We start from the raw sequence: 22,601 nt of genomic DNA on the forward strand, positions 1-22,601 counted from the left end.
ATAACATGTGCGTGCTAATCTCAATAAAATATTTAAAGTCAAGACCATCAGATGGTAAATGTACAAACTTGAAGAACTTGAAGACTTACCCGAGTTTGATACCAGAATCCACTGTGGAAGGAGAAACTTGTCTCCTGAAAATGTTTTTCTGTTCTCCACATGTGCATTGTGAAACATGAGCACACACACACACACACACACACACACACACACACACCCCACACTTGCCCAAGACAATGTAAATGTAAAATCCCTGCAAATTTCGTTTTGTTACTAGAAATGTATTGTGTATGGTGCTAATAGCTGTAAAACATATGCTAAGTGCTTACAGTATACCAAACTCTGTGCTAGGGATGCATGGTCCATAGTAACTGCTAAATTGCCTTGGCAATCTTATTAGAGAGCAATTATATTATCCCTCCTAGATGAGGAAGTTGAGGCTTACAAATGTCATTTAGGATATCGTGGTGGGGATAATCCCAGGCTTTTAATATTTTATTTTGCCTCCTTCCAATGCTGTTTATACAATGTATTGACTATAGTGATGTTAATACCAGCCCTGGACTATGATATGTTTAATCATGTATTAAACTGTATAGGAGGAAGTAGTTGTAATCTTTAACATGCAGCTCTGATATCAGTGAGAAAATGAGTCATGGAAGTCACCTGTCTACTCAGACTGATGTGCTCTGAAATCATAATTCAACAACTGTCATGCCACTCCCACTTCAGACATAGAATCTGTGTGTAGTCAGTAACATACTTGGTTCTTGAAGGAATGCCTAGCCTGCAACCTCTTCTTCCTCCATAAAGGTTCTGTTACTGCCTTAGGAGTTAAAATAAATTTAAGCCCTTACCCATCTCCTTTTCTCAATACAGAGCTATGCAGTGTTCCCCGGTAGAATATTATCATTTACAAATGTCTTATCTTTTCCTGCTGTAGCATAGCTGATATATAGCAAACTGTAGTAGGCAGGTTATGGAACCCATGCTATCCCATCTCATTTGACCATACACTGTTGTTCTCTTATCCTCTTAGGTCTGTAAGCAAGGATGTTTCTTGTTATGAAAAACATCTGTGCCATTTTGGGGCCACTGTGATTCTGTTAACTATTCACTAATGCCCATATAAATACCTGATTGTTCACCAGTGATGCAATCAATTTCTCTGCTGAACTGGATCTTAATCAAACATTAATTTGAAGTCTATTTTTTCTTTGCCACATTGTGGCTGAATGTCACCTTAGTTTGACTACAGATAAAAGAATTCACCAAAGTCAAAGAGGATTATGTTGTGAGGAACAACTTCTTTCCAGGAGACATGTTCTCAGTTTCCAGGAGACATGTTCTCCCTCTGGTTGGTACCAAGGCCCTAGCCTCTTCCTTCTTTTGGCATGGACTCTTGGAAAATTCCAATTAAAAAATTATTATTTTTATTTATTTGTGTGTGTGTGTGTGTGTGTGTGTGTGTGCGTGTGCTTGTGCATGTGTGTGTGTGTAAGTATATATTCCACTTCTCCATTTCTGGTCCATGGAGGCCAGTAAAGGGCATCAAATCCCCTGAAGTAAGAACTATAGGCAGTTGTAAGCTTTCTGATCTGAATTTGGGTTCTCCGGAAAAACAGCAAGTGTTCTTAACAGCCAAGCCATCTCTCCAGCCCCAGAAAATTCCAAGTCTTAACACCAAAGTTCAGATCCCTCAAACTTTTCACCTCACAATAGGCATCCTGCTAAAGTTCAGAACATTTAAAAGCAATAATTTGCTAGTTTTTATTATTATTATTATTATTATTATTATTATTATTATTATGAGGAAAACATTTTAGTTTAGTCTTGGCTGTTTTTTTTAAATTTTCCTTAAAATTAAATATGCCACTGATGTCTGTGTCAGAGTGCTTTTCTTTCTTATGGTGGATTCACTCTGGCATCCATCATTGCCAGATACTACGTCTATGGTTCTTAAGCTTGGCAACAGGCTTAACATACAGTCGTTGGACATCTTAGTCTCAGATACATAAGGCACACCTTCTCCTATCCTTCATTTTTAAATTTTTCCCACTTGGACAAGTACTTAAGTAAAAAAAAAAAAAATTTAGATTCCCTCCCACAGAGGCCACAACCTTCCCATTCCTCATCCTTTCTTCTAGCCTTCAACTCCTTCTTTATGGTTCTCTCTCTCCCTCCCATTGTCTTCTATTTGTCTGCAACAGTGACCCACCTTGCAGTGATAAATCCCTGTCAGTCAAAAGCCTGGCTGTAGTGAAAGCCAGTGTTCTCTCCATGTAGAGTGAGGATGAGTGTGGCCCTTTTCTGAAGATGAATGATTGTTCTTGGTCCCCTCATCTAGTGCCATGGTTCCCTGATCTTGTCCCTGTTTCTTTGTCTAGAATGCATGCCCAAATCTCCGCTCTCAGCAAGTGTGGTTTTTGATTGATGAGTTTCTAGAATACCAACTTGAAAATAGGAGAGATGGGGAATTCTGGTCTTATTGCTCAGAGAATATATTGGGACCTGTAATGCAGGTCTGGGCATTTGGAAGAGCACCCCTCTTTCTTCTTTCAGAGTTTATGCTATTCATTTGTACATAGCATGCTATCCTCCCCACTATTTAAACACAATGGGCTCATTTACCAAAGCCAGAGTGCAAATGGTATTTGCCTCCTCCTTAAGCAAACAAATAAAATGGGATAATATGTTAAGTGCAAATATGGGCAAGAGGTGTGGTATCCATGGTATCGCTACCCTGCTGCTTGAGGCTGTACCCTGAACAGGACAGCCATATGCTAAATAGGCAGTGTGTCTATTCTGAGATGCGAATGGAGTCCTGAGAACTCTTCCATCCAGTCTGTTCACTAATTATGGCAGCTGTCCCATGCCCCTATGGAGATGAAGATGCCATACTCAGTGCTATATCACTTGCACACTTCTCATGGTCCCACCTGACAGACACAGTTAGCCTGTGGTAGGTTCTCACACAGCTCTCAGCAAAGGTCTCAGGGTTCAGACATCAAAGTTGTATCTCAGTCTGTTTCTTCACTGACCCAGAGTTGAGAAATTTATAGCTAAATGGGGGAACGTAATCAATTTCTTTTCCAATTTTGCATCCTTTCCTACATTATATAATGAAAAGTTTTGGATTATAATTTTGAAATGATTGATCGATCCACATTACATGTAAATCTAAAAAGCATCTATTGTAGATACCATTTAAGCCATGTCCACATGTCCTCAGGAACTTGTGATTATACACTTGAATATTTTCATATATATGCCTTTAAATTCCAAGCAGATGGCAACATTTCCATAAATATTCTCTCTCTCTCTCTCTCTCTCTCTCTCTCTCTCTCTCTCTCTCTCCCTCTCTCTCTCTCTCTCTGTGTGTGTGTGTGTGTGTGTGTGTGTGTGTGTGTGTGTGTGAAGCATCTCATTGTAGTAACTTAGGTTTAGCTAATATTTTAAAATACGGATAGCACTATTCAAAAAAGTCCTTAATTAAGGTAATAAAATCATTACTTTTTAAATATAACTGCTAATTTATTATTTTAGTGCCTATTATGTCCTTGAAACAAATAGACATTACTTTTAGCTATATATATTTTATTGCTTCTCATTAGTAGGGAATAGTCCATTTTGTGCGCAAAGTATGTACATATTTGTACTAAATTAGTTGAGAAAATTATTCAAAGGAAACTTCTCTAAATACATATCCATATTTAAAGTATTAACTGAACCTAAATCACTACTATGAGAGACAATGCATCTACACTGCTTTAAATGCACAATTCTATATGTATTGATTAAAAGGACAATAGTCACATCAATAGCTTAGTGACCTAAAAAGAATGGAGTTCTTAAGATTGTTAAAAAGAAAGGATTTGAATTCAGATATTATTTTGTCATGCATTTGCAGTGTAACTTTGCCAATTGCCTCTGTTTTCTTTAGATATCTTCACTGAGCTACAGAAAGGTCAATTAATAATATCTCAAATTAGATGTGAATCACAGCCTGCAGAGGTGGAAGTCTCCATCTGTCTCGCTTCCTACAGGCTGAAGACAGAGAGCAAATTGTCACATTTTCCAGCTTTCCTCTCCCTAACTGAAAGTTGCCAATAATTCTTTTGATTATTTCCTGGCCTTGTTAGTTTTGTTCCATGTCTGTGACCCTGGAGTCATCTTGGACTCCCTGTCCCTTTGCCCTCTATGTCTTATTGCTGAGATATTAAAGCAGGTATGTAGTTTTGTCTCATTAAAAATAAGAGGTTCATTTATTTCCTGCAACTTGCCTCTGGAAACGTGAAACTTCAATTTGGTGCTAGAAACATCTTAAAGGCAAATATCCCATCCTCAGAAATGATTTTAAATTCCCTACAAGTCTTAATTCAGCTTGTTTGTCAGAGTGAATTTTCCGTAAGCGTTTAGCTGACCTTGTAAGCAATGGTCATGTGTCAGTTCATGTATGTTTAATCTGCGTTGAAGAAATTCATTCATTTTGAATCAGGAACATTAAACACAGCACATCACACTGGCACTACTGACTTTCTTCCCCTTTCTATTGTTGCTGGAGTCAAGACTCTGTGAAGACTGAGGACTGGAAACCAGCTCTGCAAAACCACAGTGAGGCCACTAATGTTGACAACCCTGGATCACTCTGGAAACTGAGCACCTGTTCTCCTTATTTACAACAATAACAAGTGCCAGCTTTTGGACAGGTCAAACAGGTTTAGAGACTTTGCAAAAGACAATGATCTGATATGAAGACTGTAGCTGTCTTTGGAATAATATCTTAGTCAAGTACTGGGGGCTTCTGATATTATGAAAACTTACTGGCTGAGTATTAATGTAGAAAGTTTTAGAAGTAGGGAAGTCTCAACCATGATATCTTACTACATATTATATCTACACTTTCACTTACAACAAACATAAAGAACACATCTAGCATGCTATCAAGACTGACACCAAACAGTTCCAGATACAGTTTGGTAAACACACATGCATGCACGCACACACACACACACACACACACACACACACACACGCGCACGTGCGCATTTACCTCACTTTAAACTATCACATGGCTGTATGGTAAAAGCTGGTTGAGCCTATAAAAATGTAGTAAATTATAAAGCAAAAGATGTTTATTTTAGTTATATGCATATTATATTTTGATCAGGGTTTCTTATCAGGGGTTATTTGATTTTCAGTGCCTATCCCTTATTTGGCCCATAATAGGAGTCATGTAATGAATTAATAAGTGCTATTTTTAATTTTTTGAACACATATTCTTTAAAAGGTCTACAAGAAAAATATATTATCTTTTATTACTCCAATGAGGCACAATTTAGGTAAGACTTTTGTAGCTTTATTCTCTAATACACAAGACACTAAAAAAGGCAGCTATGTAAAATTTAAATTCAAATGAGTAAAGGTGAAATAGTATCAAAACTTCAGTGCTCAACCGCATAGCCATGTTGGGACTGCTGAAAAACTAAGCAAGTAGTGGCTGCCATGTTGGAAAGTGATGCTTCAACAGCTTTTACATTGTATTATGTTCTACTGGACAACAGTACTCCAGGTAGTGTTATCATCCTCATAAAAATGTTCACCAAGAGAGTGGATGAATCCCAATATACTTGGTCTTACAAATATGGTCACCTTAAATCTCAAAGAGTTCTAAGAGAGCGCACAATTCTTCATCAACTTGTGAGCTATGTACAATTCTATGACTCTTTGTGACTCTCTAAGACTTTTTTAATTAATTAAAAATTAATTGGAGGGAAAAGTCTTAAACAGTAGTTGTCACAAATGTACTGAGCATGCTTGAGCTGCTGATCCAGTCGGTCTCAGGTGGCGTCTTAACAAGCAAGTTGCTTATCTGTTTATTTTTTAGACAAGATCATGCTATGTACAGTATGCTGGTCTTGAAACTGACAGTGGATTTGTCCTGCCTCAGCCACTTGAGAAACTACCTTTTTGGGGAGGGGGCTTAAGACAGGGTTTCTCTGTGCAGCCTTGGCTGTCCTGGAACTTGCTTTGTACACCAGGGTGGCCTCGAACTTACAGAGATCTGCCTATCTCTGCCTCCCAACTGCTGGGATTAAAGGTGTGCACCACAACCACCCAGCTTGTTTTTCTTTTCTTTCCTTTTATTTTATGTGCACTGGTGTTTTGCCTTCGTGAATGTTTGTATGAGGGTGTCAGGACCCTTAGAATAGGAGTTACAGACAGCTGTGAGCTGCAGTGTGGGCACTGGGAATTGAACACGGGTCCTCTGGAAGAGCAGCCAACACTCTTAAGTGCTAAGCCATCTCTCCAGTGAGAAACTGCATATTTAAAAACAAATTATCTAGGTGATTTTAACGCAAGCAGCTAAATAACTGTAAATGGCGAGTTTAGTCCAAGGATTAAAATAACATGTATAAACAAACAAACAGATATTTTATTCCTGCTTCTTTTATTGAATACAATGTGCTGAGCTTCTTTATGTCACATGTCCTGTTCTAGGCACTGGAGATAATGATATAGAATGGAAGGAACCGGTGGATTCACAGGTGTAATGTTTTGCATGCTCCTTCCTTTACCAATACAATCATCTAAATCATTGTCTCCTATTCAAACTGTGGTTTTTGTTTCAAGTTGGATCCTGTTTGTCTTTTTTCTGTATGTAAAGATACTGATAGTAATAGAAGAAATAATAGATTTTAGAAAGAAAAGGGTGAAGGAGAAAAGGAGGAAGCATATTAAAATGTAAGACAAAGAAAGCAGAAGAAAGGAGAACTGGGAGCTGGAAGTGTAGAGTAGATAGAACTTGGCGGTCGAGTGTGGCGCAGGGTGTAAGGAACAGGGAAGAGGTTGAGGTGGTAGCTTTCTGCTGGGCTGGTAGAGAATAGGGAGATTCACTTAAAGAACATGGGAATGCAGACAGAATGGGTGTGGGGAGGAGGAAAATGGTTCAGTCCCGCTCGCTTGAACCTATGTCCCGCTTTTAGAACTTCTGAGAGAGACATCTAGGAGGTGGCTGCGTCACAATCGTGGAGCTTTGAAGATAAGGAAGTAAGATGGCCAGTGTGCCATGACTCTGTGGGACGGAGGAAAAGTATACAAGGAATCATACCAGGGAACAGAACCATACTCCACACAGAAGCTCATGGGTTGGGAGTCTGCTACATGTCCCTAACAAGCTGCAATTCTTAAGCTTTGGGGTCATGGCATTTTTAAAGATGCATTTTTAAAGATGCATTTTTAAAGAGGATGAAGAATTTTATAGACTTATGAAAAATTGTTTCCAAGCCGATGTGGCGCCTGATAAATACTCCTGACTGTCTCAGGTATGCTGGGTGAAAAAGGAAGAGGAACCAAGGAAGAGCAAGGGGCGAGTGGGAAAATGGAAAACAAAGATCCAACTCCTGCATGTTCATTCTTCTAACCTAATTTAACAGTATATATAAACCCTTAAGTGATCAGTCTAGTTCATTCTATACTCCTGTTTGTAAAATCAGGAAAGCAATAACGCACATTTAGAAGTAATGTACTGACTCTCACTTCATAGCTCCCCACAGCTGGCATTTGAGTTTCTCCCCATTTTGTTTTGAGCTTTAATTCTTTGAGCCTCAAAACCCATGGCTTAGTTAACTGTGGAAAAAGACCATTTGAACAACAGAGCAATTATGTTCTCTTATCCACGGGCATTTGGGAAACTGAAGTTAGTGTGCCTTGTCCATTTTTGCACACTTACCTACGGAAGTTATGATGACTGTGAATCGAGTTTCATCGCGTCTTCCGGTGATGTTGTTGTAAGCACAGCACACATAGTCAGCTGTCTTCTGGGCCACTTTCTCAGATGCAACTTCTAAATGAGGCCCATGCTTAATGACATGTGTAGTATTGTCAGATCTTTGGATCCAGGAGTAGGTGTTAGGGGGATAAGAATCAGCTGAACAGTCAAAGAGGACAGCTTCTCCCAGGTCAACAGTGAATACTTCTCCCACTTTTAGCCCTTTATCAGAATTAACCTGAAGTCCATAAGGTCCATCTGTATTAAACGAGCAAACAAACGAACAAACAAACAAACAAAAGTTGGAGGGTGTGTGTCACTCAATAACAACACAGTTTCAGGGTTTAAAGAGCCTGGTCTCAGCTTACTTTCTTTAAAAGCCTTCATGTAGATTTGAGCAAATAGGTCCTCATTTAAAGCCCCAATTAGTGATGAGATTCCCCAAAGTTGAAACTACTTAATTGAACATATTTCTAATAGTTAGAGCCTGATACTTAGTTTGCAGATTTACAGGCACTGTATCCTCAGTGTGGGGCTAAGCTTTGCAGTGTCCTGCTGAGAAATTCACACTGTTGCTAGGCAACCTCAGTCTTTCTGGAATAGGATTTACACTTTAAAATATTTTAACAACATATAAATACGATGTTCTTAGCAACCATACTTGGAGAAGTGCCTGTTTTTCTTCTCAATTCCAGGTCAATGTAAATATTTATTGAAGACAGTTTCGGAAGGAACAGAGATTTGTACAAATAGGTATAGAGGTGTTTCATATTTTAACAGATTAAAAAGTCCCTATAAGCCTCAGATTCCTTTTGGAATATGCACACACACACACACACACACACACACACACACACACACACACACACATGCACGCATGCATGAACATACATACATTTCATTAGCAGATATCCATTGAAAAATCAAAAAGCTATATGTCCATGGCTATTTGACCACTTTTCCACATTTCCACACCCAAGGCAGTCCCTATGACTTCTTGTAGAGAATAAGAAAAATATTAAAAATATTTCCCAGATACAATGTTTCTTCTCTCGTTTAAGTCATTTGAGGCATGACTATATTCACTTTTCATTTAGTAAACACTTGTCATGGGAAGGGACACAATGTAATCAGGCATATAGCCTACATTTGATCTTGAAAGCAACTCATGAGACAGGTGTTATTATTCTCATGATAGTATTTTAAAGGTATTTTCCTATAGTCACATAGTGATTAGGCAGCTGTATTGAGACATGTAAAGCAACAAAGTTTATGCTACATAATTTTTCTATTTCAGTATATCGTTGGCTAACAGTATTGTTTTTAATGATAAATTATTGTCTCGTTACGCAATTATGTAATTGGTCAAACAACCATTTAATCAACAAATGTTTGAGAGCCTATAAGTAAAATAAGTTGTGTTTGTATATTTAGAGATTTATGTGTATATTTGTGACAATTTAAAAAAGAGGCCATAAATTTGAGAAGGATCAAGAAGGTGCATTGGAGAGATGGGAGGTAGGAAAAATGGGGAATAATATAATTATAAATATTATAATGTATTTAGTACATGAAAAACAAACAATTTGCATTGTCAAGGAATTTACAAACAGGATAAAACATTCAGTGCTTTCATTTTCTTTTTAAAAGTTGCTAATAACTTTCTAAATGTGTAACCATGTGATGAATGAACTGGACTTTAGGGTAACACATTTTTGTCAATCATGAGTTGCTCTTTAGAAGTTACTTAAACATTTTAGACCTCTTTATCTTTTAATGTAAAAATATGGGGTAGCTGACTGCCAAAATTAAGGATGCATTTGAGATTATGACAGAATTCCTTAAAATTATAACAAAATTCTTTGTTGTAAAATTCTTTCTGTTAATCCCCAGAGCGATCCTCCATGGTCCCATCATTTCCTGATCCATCTACCAGTGTGGAGTCAAGTTTCATTGCAGAAATTGGAGACACCACTTTATATATTGTATTTAGCTATTGAAGTGCTTTCTTTGTAAGAACATGGGAAAATGTGAAGTATCACCACAGCATTATATTACTGTTTACATGAGTGAACCTACGATCAGAAAGAAAGCCTAGAAGCTGAATGAGTCAGTCATTGGTGTCCTGAGCAATTGAGTCCAGACCCCACTCAAGATAAGCAAATCTGTAGATGTGCAAGTCCCCTACAAAAATGGTGCAGTATTTGTATATTATGGACATATGTCCCCCTGTAAATTTTAAACAGTCATTGGATTATTTATGATACCAAATGCAATGTATTTTTATGCTTCATTCCCTGGGAGATGATGATATTAAAAACATGTATGTTTAGTACATGTACAAGTTTTAAAATATTTTCCATTTGACTTTGGCTGGATCTGTTGATGTAAAATGCATGCATGCAGAGTGCTGGCTGTCCCTTTAAACTCAAAGCAATCAGGAGCTGGAGATAGATGGTGACAATGGGGAAGCCTGGATGCCCGCTCTGTGAGTGACACTGCAATCTCATTTCAGGCTATGATATAGTCTCAGGAGAAGCCACTGTGACAAGGAGCTACAGATAGAGAAGCTTGGCCTGTTTTTCTGAGCTCTGTTGAGCAGTGAGCAGTGTATCAGGAACGAAAAGTTGCTCTTACTGGCTCAGAAAAAAATCAGCATTAAAATGTACTTATACATAATACTGTTCTAGGCATTGTGGCAAAAATGGGATGTTGGGGGAGGGGAAATTGGTTCCCAGGACTTGTTCTGCTCTATACTGCAGAAGGGCCTTCTTTCTTCAGGTTGCAGGTACTGAAGAGATAGCAGACAGCAAGCCAGAGGCACTGACTGCTTCACATACAAGGAAAGCAATGAAAAAAAAAATCTGTGTCTTGGAAGCACAGAATATCTAAAACTCTAGAGGCATTTCAGAGCAGGGCAGCAGGGATTTGAAAGAGAACAGAAAAGTGATCATAAAATTAAGGACTTTAAGTCTAGATCCCCATCTTTCCTCCAACTGGTCTCCAGCATTAAAAGCACACCTATAGAAACAAGTTGCTGTATAATGGATCTCACACATAAATGACTGTGGTGCTTTTCAGAGTGCACTGACCTTCTCCACAGCTCCCCTTTGGATCTTACAACATATTTGATTATTCCCATAGGCAGAATTTCTCTCAACTTGGAGAGTGGGTTGATTCTACATAAGAAGTCCTAATTTAGAGCTTCGTGAGTGAGGTCAATGATTTAATAATATAACCAGTTTTAAATAAAACATATGTTGAAAGAAGAGTCTCTGACTGTGCAGCCTTCTCTCCTCACAGGTTTGTTGGCTTTGCTTCTTACTTGTTTGTTGGCCTTCATGGCTGGCATCATCTTTTCTCTCTGTCTTAGACATGCCATTTCTGGCTCCCAGAGTCACTCTCACATTGCTCTAGGCAGCCTCCCTGTCAAGCATTTCTTTCAGATCCTGGACACTAACACTTTGAGGCAGCTGAGTTCATTATTTCTGGTAAGATTTTATAAAATTTATATTCTCTCGGATTATAAAAAATGGCATGTTGGTTGCAAAAAAATTCACAAACTAGAGAAGCCCAGAAATGAAAAGTTATCTGTATTTTCTTAGAGACCCAACATCTGTATAATCATGTCTTTCTCTAATTGCATCTCCCTGTTTTCCAATCTTCTTTTCTACCTCCTTTTATCCTACTTCTTTGGTTCTTCCCTCAGCCCCTCTCTCTATGTCCATGTCCGTGTCTCTCTCTGTGTCTCTGTTTTCCTCTTGCACACATAAGCACACACAGGCACACAACTTCATCTTACACATACTTTTTTCCCCTGACGGGGCTCTGATGTTATTTTCTCTACCCTGGCTAGTGAGTGCTTCAGGACTTCAGACTTAACATTCTTCTATTTTAAGGTCGAGTATAGCACATAATTCAAGTGAATGGGCAGCTCTGCAGGAGACATTCAGAATGGCTCAACTAGAGTCACCTCTGGTACAGATAAAAGCAGATGGATAATCCCATTTGGCTTTGGAGCACGGTTCACCGTCTAGCCTTTGGCAGAACCCTCTTGAAGAAAATGAACTCTGCCCTCAGGGATGGCTGTTTACTAAATGACTTGTAAAATCACATATCATCTGTTCTCTTTAACAATTTATGACTGGGTGGGAACTGTACCTAAGTTTCCATCAGATGCTGCTCGCCACCCTGCGAGGGAGCAGATGGGAAGTATTTACTGTAAATGACCTGTTTTCCCCTTTTGTTTCTATCGCTTAGAGAACTCCCTGCTGCAGAGTCATGTCTTTCATACAAGATGGAGTGGTTATTGGGTTATTATTTACAGTTGGAGCCAACAGAAATTTATATTTTGAAAACCATACATAGCATTTGCTGAATTTTTAAATTGTCGTTGTATTCGCCCATGTCTTTGATTATGATGTCATAACCCAGTGAATATATAATTGGACTGCTTTGTCTGTTTGTTGGTTTGTTTTAGAGACAGAGTTGCATCCTATATCCCACGCTGGCCTGCTACTTCATGTGAAATCCAGAATGAATATATAATTGGATTATGATGTCATAACCCAATGAATATATAATTGATCTTGATAGATTTTTGTTATGTTTCTAACAATGAAAGATAATTTGCATGAAGAAAATGTCATATAAACAATGAAAACAGAATAGATTATTCATGATGGAATTTTAAATCATTGATGTGTATATACATGAGACAATCTTAGAATATGACAGTCCCGCGCTTGTTGATCTTGCCTGACTACAGGGCCATGGAGCTGTATCATCTGAAGCATGGTATGAGCAAAATAATCTCTTCCGTTTTAGTCATGTTAAACTGGGTTCCTAACTGTGCCAAGTATTGCACTATAAAACTAAAGATGTTTAAGAAATGTGGAGCTCCTAGGAAAGTTTGTTGTACTGGTACTTATGAGTGGAGAAGAGTTGAGGAAGACTTAGCTCAGTGAGGACCAGAGGCAGACATGCAAAAGATGCTGTCTTTGCACAGAGGAGGTCGGAACAGGGCAGGAGAGATGGATCTTTCAGTAGGAGATAATGAGGGAAAAAAGAGGAGTAATCACAAAGAAATGGAGCACAAGGAAATAACTTCAGACAAGGGAAATATTCCCATTGCACATGGAAAAAGACTACTGTAAACACCTGGTGCCACATCAACAAAAGACCTTTATGCATGCTAGTTAAACCTTGTTAGCCAAAACCAAGAAAATGAAGCAAAACAGAAACAAGGAACAAAACAGGGCTAAAGTAGTGATTGCAAGAAAAACTACTAATGAGTCCAGGTTGTGTTTCCAGGTCGTATAGTAGATAATTGCCATGCCAAAGAAGTCCTGGTGGCATGGCCTTCTTTTGACTCAGTGTGCCTGTTCATATTTTCTTTTCACTGTGTTTATATAACTCACATACTTAGGCTTGTGCTACTTGTATTTAAGTGTTAATTCATGTCATAATAACTTGTTTAGTAACACACACACACACATACACACACACACACACACACACACACACACACACACACACGTAAATGAGCTGAGCCATTTCTGAATGGTGCAGTCAACAGCAATCGTACAGCACAGCCAGCATTTGTATTCTTTGTCAGTCTGTTACCTTTTCTTCACAGGCAGACAGAACATTCTCATTCTCACAATGGCTTGTTTAAAAACATAGCTAGAAATTCAGCTATAAAAGTAATTTGCCACGATTAAGATTAAATACAAATCAGGTACTGTGGTACCATGCCTGCTTCTCAGTACACAGGAGACTGATGAAGGAGGTTGCCCTAAGCTTGAGCCTGGATTTCATATGAAGTACCAGGCCAGCCTGAGATATAGAATGAGGCCCTGTCTCTAAAACAAACCAACAAGCAATCAAACAAAACAACCATAATGTAAACAGAATTCTACTTCAGTTCCTGAAAAAATACTTTCACTTCCTCTTCGTGTGTAGACTCTTGCTGTGTTCTGTGCTTGGGACGGTTTTCCAGGCCTTTCCACTTGCTCAGCCAGACCCATGCAATCAAACATCACATTACGAAGAGAGTGTTTTCTTTAGTAAGAAGCAACATTACCAGTCTTTGGATTCACATGGGATGACATCATTATAATGAAACACTGGCAAACCACTCTGCAGCACTGACTAGGGGCAGTCAGGTGTGCCATCACTTCACACAGGGACAGGTCAGTCCCCACAGTGACTCCATGAAGTAGGTTTCCGGGATCATCATGAAGACAGTGATGTACAGAGACAAACTTGCTGACACAGGATTTGAACCCTGGTCTATGATTCCACAGTTCTTAGTCCTCTCTGCTATGCTTCGTGCTACAAATCTCTATGATAGCCATGACATTTTACTCCATATGCTTTGTTTTGCATATCCTTTCTCTCCTAAGAAATCAGGGTCTGTGACAGTCACTGCTGGTATGCACTGTTAAAGGACAGGGAAGTTTCTGAACTCCAAGTTGTCCAGGATAGCCCCACAGCAGTCACCCAGTCTCCAAACATCACTGTTCTAAGACGCTCACAAACTCCACATTACATTAAACTTTGTATACAATATTAAGCACATTTGAAGGTAGATGAAATGATTCAATGGGCAAGCTGCTTTCTCTCAAGCCTGACAATTTTGTTTTCACCCTCCAAAACCTACATGGTGGTAACAGAGAACTGACTCTTGAAAGGTGTCCTCTATCTGTCAAAGGCATGCTGTGGCATATGCATACCTTAAACACACACAAACACACACACACACAAACACACACACACATCAAGTACATGTACACTTTAGGTAGGTAGATAGATATATAAATAGATGAGAGAGAGAGAGAGAAAGAGAGAGAGAGAGTGTTAAACACATTACAGGTACCGTTATGGCTTTGTTGTAAGCAGAAAATACGAAAATAAGGAAAAGTGTGGGGCTTACTTGGAGATTGAGTCAATCATGATACCAACTGAACAGTGTGATGAATTTTATTCATCTATGAGATTTAATGTCAACAATGAAAGCAACTGAAGAGAATGACAATCCAGAAGTAACTATTGATCTATAAGGAGATGCCTAAGACTGGTCCTGGTGGGATGCTTCCTGACCCAACCATAAAATTATTTTCCTTGCTACTTCATAACTATAATTTTGCTTATGAATCATAATGTAAATACTTGTGTTTTCCAATGTTGTTAGGTGATTCTTGTGTAAGAGTTGGGTCGCAACCCACAGGTTGAGAACTACTGGCCTAGGTAATATGACTATAGCAAATCCTATGGCTATGCCCATGAGAACTTTCCATAAACACAGACATAGCGAAAATGAAAAAAAAAAGTTACTTACAATATATGGTGGGCATAATGATATCACTTTCCATCTCACTGACGGGGTTTGACACGAGGCAGGTGTAGTTTCCAATGTCTTCTTTTGTCACTGGAACAATCCAAAGGGTGTTGTTTTGGGGAGAAAAAGAGTGGCTGGAGTTGATGGAAATGGGTTTCCCACTTTTTCGCCACTGGTAAACCAGCCTGGTACCTCCTTCTACCTGGCAGGTCAAGGTAATGTTGCCCACATACTCAACAGCCCCAGAAGCAGGATGGAACTGAACCATTGGCTTCATGACAGGATCTGCAATATCAAGAGACATAGTTTTTTTTTTTTTCCACCTATAGAGCTGTATTAAAACTCTGAGGAGATTTTCCCATATTGAGTCCTGGGGAAATAGCTCCAACATTTTAATATTTTGTAAATGTAAATGGTTTGGGTAGCAGTTAAAGAGGCTATAAAAAGATCACAAAAATTTTAAAATGGTTAAAATATGAAATATATTTATGCATCAGAGCTAACCAAATTCTAGAACTCATTCTTCAAGTATTGCCAATTAATCTACTTAATTTTTATATAATGTAGTTAGTGGTTGAAATCCCAGAGCCCCACTTTTCTATTCATCGTACTTTCTCTAATATCAAATCTCTCCCCATCTCTCGCTTCCATCTCTTTTCCTCTCTCTGAACCCAAGAGCTCATGCATGGTAGGCACATGCTTGCCTGCCATGAAGCTACACTCATAGGCAAAATGAATACAGAAATTTCCCTTTCTTGACTTGTAACATATACCAAAATCAGCTTTCAAGAAGAGATTTGACAAATTCAAATTTTCATCCACTATCTGAAAATTAAATTATATAGCTCATGGATGGTATATAATTGGTATATAGCTCATGGATGGATACTTTTGAAAAATGTGTAGCGACATTTTTGGAGAGTGGCATGTATACAGTTTCTTTGACAAACCAAAGTCTACATTTCAATCAACACTTGAGTTTATTTGACAGCAAGATGTAATATATTGGGATTTTATAAATTTGAAATATAAAGGACAAATCCAATACAAATTCCCTTTAGAAAGTTAAGAGATGAGAAATTAGCTTTATTTTATTAATGTGGCATGCAGTAGGCAAATGGATAAATGTAAAAGAACACAAATGTTTCTTCACTAGCTTTTAGCTTTGAGTACATGGATAAGACTTGGCATTACAGCTGGACAGGGGTGGCACATGCTGACACTTTCATCCCAGCCCAGGTGGATCCCTGTGAGTTTGAGGTTAGCCTGGTCTACAAAGCTAATTCTAGGACAGCCAGGGCTACACACACACACACACACACACACACACACACACAGGCACACACACGTGCGCACACACAAATAGGTGGTAAGAAAATATAAGAAAATAGCTACTTGCTCAGAGTTATACATCCTTCAAGGACAAAGAGAAGAGGCCTTTACACCTGTCAATGTTCTTTTTCTACATTCTGTAGATAAAGATATTTTAATAGTCTCCATCTAAGTAAGCTCACAGAGCACATGGGGACTAAGGTAACACATCTGCAATCTATGATTGGATCCACTACTTTAGGCTTTGATTTCCCATCAAGCGCCCTGTTGAGTATGATGTTTCTTCTCAGGCAAATTTATCTTGTGTTATGGTTACATTTTCTTACAATGGAAACTGTGTATCAAGGCACAGACAAACCTAATTCTCCAGCCCAAGGGAGTTAGAAACAAATGAAAGATAAGAAAGAACCAGGTTGAAAGCACCTTGGAGGAGAGCTGAGTATCTGGACGACATCTGGCTTTTTCTAGGCGGATGTCACTTCTTGGTTTGTTCACTTAATTCAACCCTTTGTCTTCCCTAGCAAGAGCAAAGGGTTTGCAATAGCAGCTTGCGTATGTTGTTATGTTTTAAAGAGAAAAGTGAATTGTGTATACTGGTCCTATCGGAAACACATCTCTGTGTGGGAATGTGTATGGTCTGAGATAACTAAGCAACGAGGTAATGGTCTTGTAAGAGGGGAACCAATCATCAGAATAGTCATCCACATCATACACTTGCCTAAAACAATAACCCAGACATGAGGTTTCCTTTTTGAGGTTTTTGCCTAGATCCTTAAAGACTGTTAAGACTTTACTACATCTAGGGGGTGGGGGTGGGGACAGTTTCATTTCCCTAAACAAATTCAAAATTACAATTAAATTATAAATTGTATCAGAAATTGTTACAGGAGAACTTTGTGAAAATTACTATTAGGTATTTCTTCACTTTCCCTCCAATTCGTTGCAGGCACTGGCTCCCCAGCTGCTGTCTTTAATCCCCTACAGCCTCTTCTGTCTCTCACCTGCCTCCTTACTGCTTAGGGATTACTGAGTCTGCTATGGTCAGAACAGTTCTGACACAAGAAGAAAGAAGCAAGAGCACAGATAATGTCTCTCTTCCCGGAGACCTCATATTCCAGTCATGGAAGAGAAAATTAAAAGTGAAATAGAGTTACTATTAGCAGGGATGGCAAGCTCAGTGAACAAAGAGAATAAGCAGAATTGGAGACAGTGAATAAGGTGATATTTTTATATGGACTGTAGAGTGTTCAGGGAAGACTAAAAAGATATGACAATTGAGATGATGCCTAAGAGAAATAAAGGAAATGATATTTGGGATATTTGTCCTGATAGAGTGAAGAGTGAGAACAAAGGCCCTGAGTTGTCCTGTTCAAGGAAAGCAAGGAACCAGTGTGACCTGGACAGTATATAATGGACATAGGTGAAGAATGGGTCAGATAGGTTCTGGGTATGCTGGGCCTTTGAATGTTATTGTTAGTACTTTGACTCTCATTTTGAGTGAGATAAGAAGCTAAGACAGGTGTTTGCTGGAGAATAAAAGCAAAAGCAGAGAGACTAGAGGGCAAGCTATTTATAGAAGTTTATATACAGTTAGAGGTGTGAGCAAGATGGTGGTAAAGAGTGGGTGGAAGCAGCTAGAGTCTTATTGTAAAGTCAGCCAATGAGGTTTTCCAGCAGAATGGGAAGGCAGAATGGTCAGTGATGTATGCAAAGCCTTGGCCTGAGGAAGTAATAGGATCAATTTACTATTTACTAAAATAAAAATATTATCAAATAAAGAATAGACAGAAAATTAAGAAGTGCATAGTATATTCAAGGTATGCCACTTATAAATCTTAATAAGAAAAAAAACAAATGCCTGGAAATTAGCTCACTCCTCTTGTCCTCAGAGAACATTGCATAAACTTCTATTGTCCTTACATAAAGTCCTTGGCTCATCTTCCCTTAAACATTGTACCAAATATAAATCTTCATGTGATTAAAAACAGGGTGCCTCCTAAGATACCTCGTACAAATGAGAAAATAAAAATGTCCTTATCTTACTCTTTTGCAACTTTATATAAGTCCTAAGAAAACAATGTTTTACTTATTGTCTGAAGATATGATGCTGTGGACCAGACACCTTCCTCATACACATCTATAATTAAGTGTCAGAAAGCCTTACAAGGTAATGATATGATGCAGGCTTTGAGAATTACTTAATTCCTTCACAGTGGCAAGAGCCAGGACCTTAACGTTCTGGAAGCTTGGTATCCTGAGCCTCTTGACCTAGCCTCCTGTATACTGTCACAGAGGACTCACCATCGACAGTGACTTGTATCTTCTGACTTGCAGACAGAGTTCCATTCCCCTGGATGTTGACCTTCACGATGTAATTGCCCTCATCGGTGAACTGCAGCGGGTTGATGAGCAGAGATGCATTGGGTGGCATCATGGTGAACTTGTGCTGGTATTCCAAGTCAGGAACCACAGACTTATTAACGGAGCCTAGCAAGTATTTGGGCATTGTGTGGGATCTTTCAAACAGCCATATGATCTGGATGTCAGATGCTGGAGTGTGGAAGCCATAGTGCACTGGAAGGTAGAGGGCCTGTCCCCTGATGCCGTGGACAGTGTATGACGGCACGGTCACCTTCAGTCCCAGACAAGAACCTGCTACAAAAGGAAAGAAAACTGTGAGTGTCCTGAGCCACATCTCATAATACAAAGGTTCGGTTGCAGAGAGAACTCAGTCAGATGGTAGTCCCTTTCTAAGAAGACGGCTTCTAAGTACTGACTTACTCAAGTACTGGTTACAGGTAGAGGTAAATATTTGTCTCTGAGAGCTTCTGCATTTGAAACACTCCACCCACTGACTGTGCATGACTTCCCTAAAGTCAAAGCAAAAATAAGAAGCAGAAATGATTATCTACTATCATTTTAGAATAATAGAAAAAGAAGAACTGAGAAATATTATGAGCTCTAAAGTCCAGCAGAACCATTAAACACATTTGAAATTAGACCATGTCAATGTCATATCCTGGTGAAACTATGCAGTTCCTTAAATACTAAGGGATTACTTCTCTGAAAGAAATTTCTTCAAAGCCTTCTGAAATACTTTAATATTCCATTTTTTGGAAGTTCCCTTGTCTGTAGTCAAAGTCATACTAATTCCTAGTAACTTAGTAAATATGACAGCAAACTATATACTTGGTTAAAACCAGACATCCCTTGTTCACAAAGGACTCTGATTGGTGTTTGAGGGACAGCAAGGGGCTGGCCAGATTGGATATAACAGAGTAGAGGGGGAGAAACACAGAGCAATATGAGGCTATTGATAACCAGGATAAATGGGGCAAGATTTTAAATCCACAGAAATTTTGGACAGTTTTACTTTATATACAATGAAAATGTAACTGGAGTTTGCTATCAGAAGAGAGCCATGACTTTTCTAATTTATTTATCTCACACTAGCTGGTAGGAGACCAGACTGAACACTAAAGTGTCTTAGGGAGTGACTGCAACAAAGCTGGTAAAAGATCGAGGTGTGCTGAGCCATGGTGCAAGAGATGTGGGGTTTGCTGAGCCATGGGGCAAAAGATGGAGGGGTGCTAAGGCATGGTGCAAGAGAGGAGTGGGGGTGCTGAGCAATGTGTGCAAAGGCTGGTGCTACCTAACACATCAGCTGCTACGATGCAGGGCAGGATACACACTTACAATGAGGAACAAAGATTCCCTTCATGCTCTCCACTGAAGTCATCTGGAATACTAGAGCTGCAACAGGAGCTAAATCATGGGGCTTAGACAGAGAACTACCTGTTTGGGGTGTGGTGTGAGGAAATCTAAAGTCAGTGCAGGGCATACTCATTTCAAGGTGCCCATGAGACATCCAAAAGGCAATGCTGGATGGATATAGTGATCATGTTCTCATTGTTAAACACACTAAAGTTGGTTAGGATACAACTAGAGATCTGGAGAGAAGTGGGGCGTGGAGCTCTTTCCTCATGTACAGTCTTATGCAGTGCCTGTGTTGTTTGGGCCCATGAACTCACTGCTATGGCTGTGTCTTATGTTTGTATGTTGCTTCTTAGCTTTGGATCCTGTAGATGTCATAATGTAACATAATATAATATATTACCATTTGCAATGAAAACAGTCCTTTCAGAATATTATATTTTTAGAACTTTGACTGGAAGCTTTTTGCTTCACTTCGTAACTGGGTGGTGTTGGTATTAAGTCACCATCAGAGGAACATTTAGAATAACTGGGTAACGTGTGGAATTTAAATGTAAACTCTTTTGAACACCAAGAGAGAAGACAATGGCACAGGCCAGTGAGATGGAGTAGAGTACCTGGCCACCAAGCCTGACAACCTGAGTTCAATCCCCAGGACTCACATGGAACAGAAAACTAACTCCCTACTACACACAAACACACACACACACACACACACACACACACACACACACACACACACACACACACACATGAGTTTTAAAACGATTTTTAAGAAGAATGGTCCAGAAAGTTAACCTTATAAGGGAGAGAAGTGGGGCGGGGGCTTGGCAGGAATGTAGACTATGGAATTAAGTTTGTAACACTGGGGATGACTCCATCAGAACCGGAAGTAACAGAGCAGAAGAGTGATAGCCACAGGTGAAACGAAGCAGAGTGAGAGAAGATGGTAACTTGGATCAACCCAAAGGGTGTTTCCGCTTCAGTTTCCTTATGCACATCAAATGGTCATCCTGATCAACTGCTTTCTGTTTTCATTGTTTCCAGGAAATGTGGGGGGTTTGAGCTCTGTTTAAATCAACTTAGGGGAGACAGTTGGAACAAAGAAGGAAAAGACACAAAGGTCTGCCTGTCTTTCATGGTGATTTCCATGGAGAACCTCAAGTATGTTACCACCTATCCCATGAGGAATCAAGTTCTATCTACAGTAAGTGCACGATCTCTCTTTTCTTCCAGTGTGGGAAGCTAAACATGAAGTGCAGTCTCTCTTCCTCTCCCTCCCTTCCTTCCCTCTCCCGCTCCTCTCTATCTTTGTCTCCCCACCTTCCTGTCTGCATCTCTCTGCGTCTCTGTCTCTGTCTCTGTCTCTGTCTCTGTCTCTGTCTCTCTCTCTAGTGGGAAGCTAGGCAGGCAGTGCAGTCATGCTTTTGGGCCTTTATGTGACCCTGGGATAAACACTTCAGTTTTACATCCCTCTCCAAGCATTACAATGTGCATGATTTGTTTCTGTATGGCCAGTTGAAGAAAGTTAAACTTAGAGTCCTCCTAACTTGAGAGGTTCAAAATAAAAGAGGACAATGGATGCTGGAATATCTAAAGTGTTGGGTTACTTGAAGCAAAAGAGCCGTGGATTCTGCAAGGAACCTGTAGGAAAAAATAAGGAAGACAGTGAGCAAAGCAATGTCTTAAGATGAGTGATATCTCAGACAAAGGCGGAGCTTTGGGATGGGAGCTGGAATAGGAGAACGGTCCTCCTTGGATGTGTGTTTTCTGAACAAATAAAAATGGCACCTGTGTCTTTAATTGAAATTATAGATACAACGTTTCTTGATAAGCAAGAAATAAAAACTAGTTTATAGTTCATTGTTTCTAATCTTAAGGCATGAAAAACATAACTTTCACCATGTTGCTTATGAAAATATCTTCTAGCCCAGTGTCGGGGTTCATGTCTGATGTTAGACTCCTTTTGCAACTATGTTCACCAGTAACTCTTAGATGCATCACTTGCAAATTGCCCCAAAATGAACATGGTCAGGATGGTGTGCATTTTCTAAACTTGCAAAGAGAATATTTTTATTTGATGTTTTGCTAAAGCTGGAAATGTGAATTCTTAGCAAAGGAAGCATACTTGTCTTGTGTTTAGTCTGTAAATGTGGTTTTGGGTGAGCAGGGCATTTATGTCTCTGCTCTTTGTCTCCTGTGAGAAAAGAGTGCAACACTAGATTGAAGCCTAGAATGTCTCTCAGATCACTAATTGTTCAGGTGCTTGATGCCCTGAGGTACTTTTTTCAGAGTAGCCACTACTTACATTTCAAGAGGGAGGGATCAAAGGACTTTGAAATAGCGAGTTTCAGTATTTAGTCCACATATTAAGTTGTCAGTCCCTGGATGTATGCTAACAAATTGGCAATTCTGCACTTGTTACCAAGCAATCAAGGGGCA

The 22,601-nt window shown here is 39.2% G+C and overlaps 1 protein-coding gene across 9 annotated transcripts in view; it reads right to left on the reverse strand.

Annotated features, from left to right (window-relative positions):
• The window catches only part of Hepacam2 (HEPACAM family member 2), a 41,234-nt gene that overhangs the window by 11,088 nt on the left and 7,545 nt on the right, over positions 1-22,601 (reverse strand). For 4 of the 9 annotated variants that reach the window (NM_178899.5, XM_017321287.2, XM_006504960.2 and 1 more), the window contains exons 2-4: positions 18,747-19,100; positions 15,114-15,398; positions 7,733-8,029 (exon numbers count right to left, since the gene is read on the reverse strand). In NM_178899.5, the coding sequence (NP_849230.1) occupies positions 7,733-8,029; positions 15,114-15,398; positions 18,747-19,100 (936 nt within the window). Of the gene's footprint in view, positions 1-7,732; positions 8,030-15,113; positions 15,399-18,746; positions 19,101-19,226; positions 19,311-22,601 lie in introns of those variants that run through there. The other 5 variants (XM_030255044.1, XM_006504958.3, XM_030255043.1 and 2 more) reach the window with 2 other exon arrangements.

Source organism: Mus musculus, chromosome 6 (assembly GCF_000001635.26).
Source record: "Mus musculus strain C57BL/6J chromosome 6, GRCm38.p6 C57BL/6J".
NCBI lineage: Eukaryota > Metazoa > Chordata > Mammalia > Rodentia > Muridae > Mus > Mus musculus.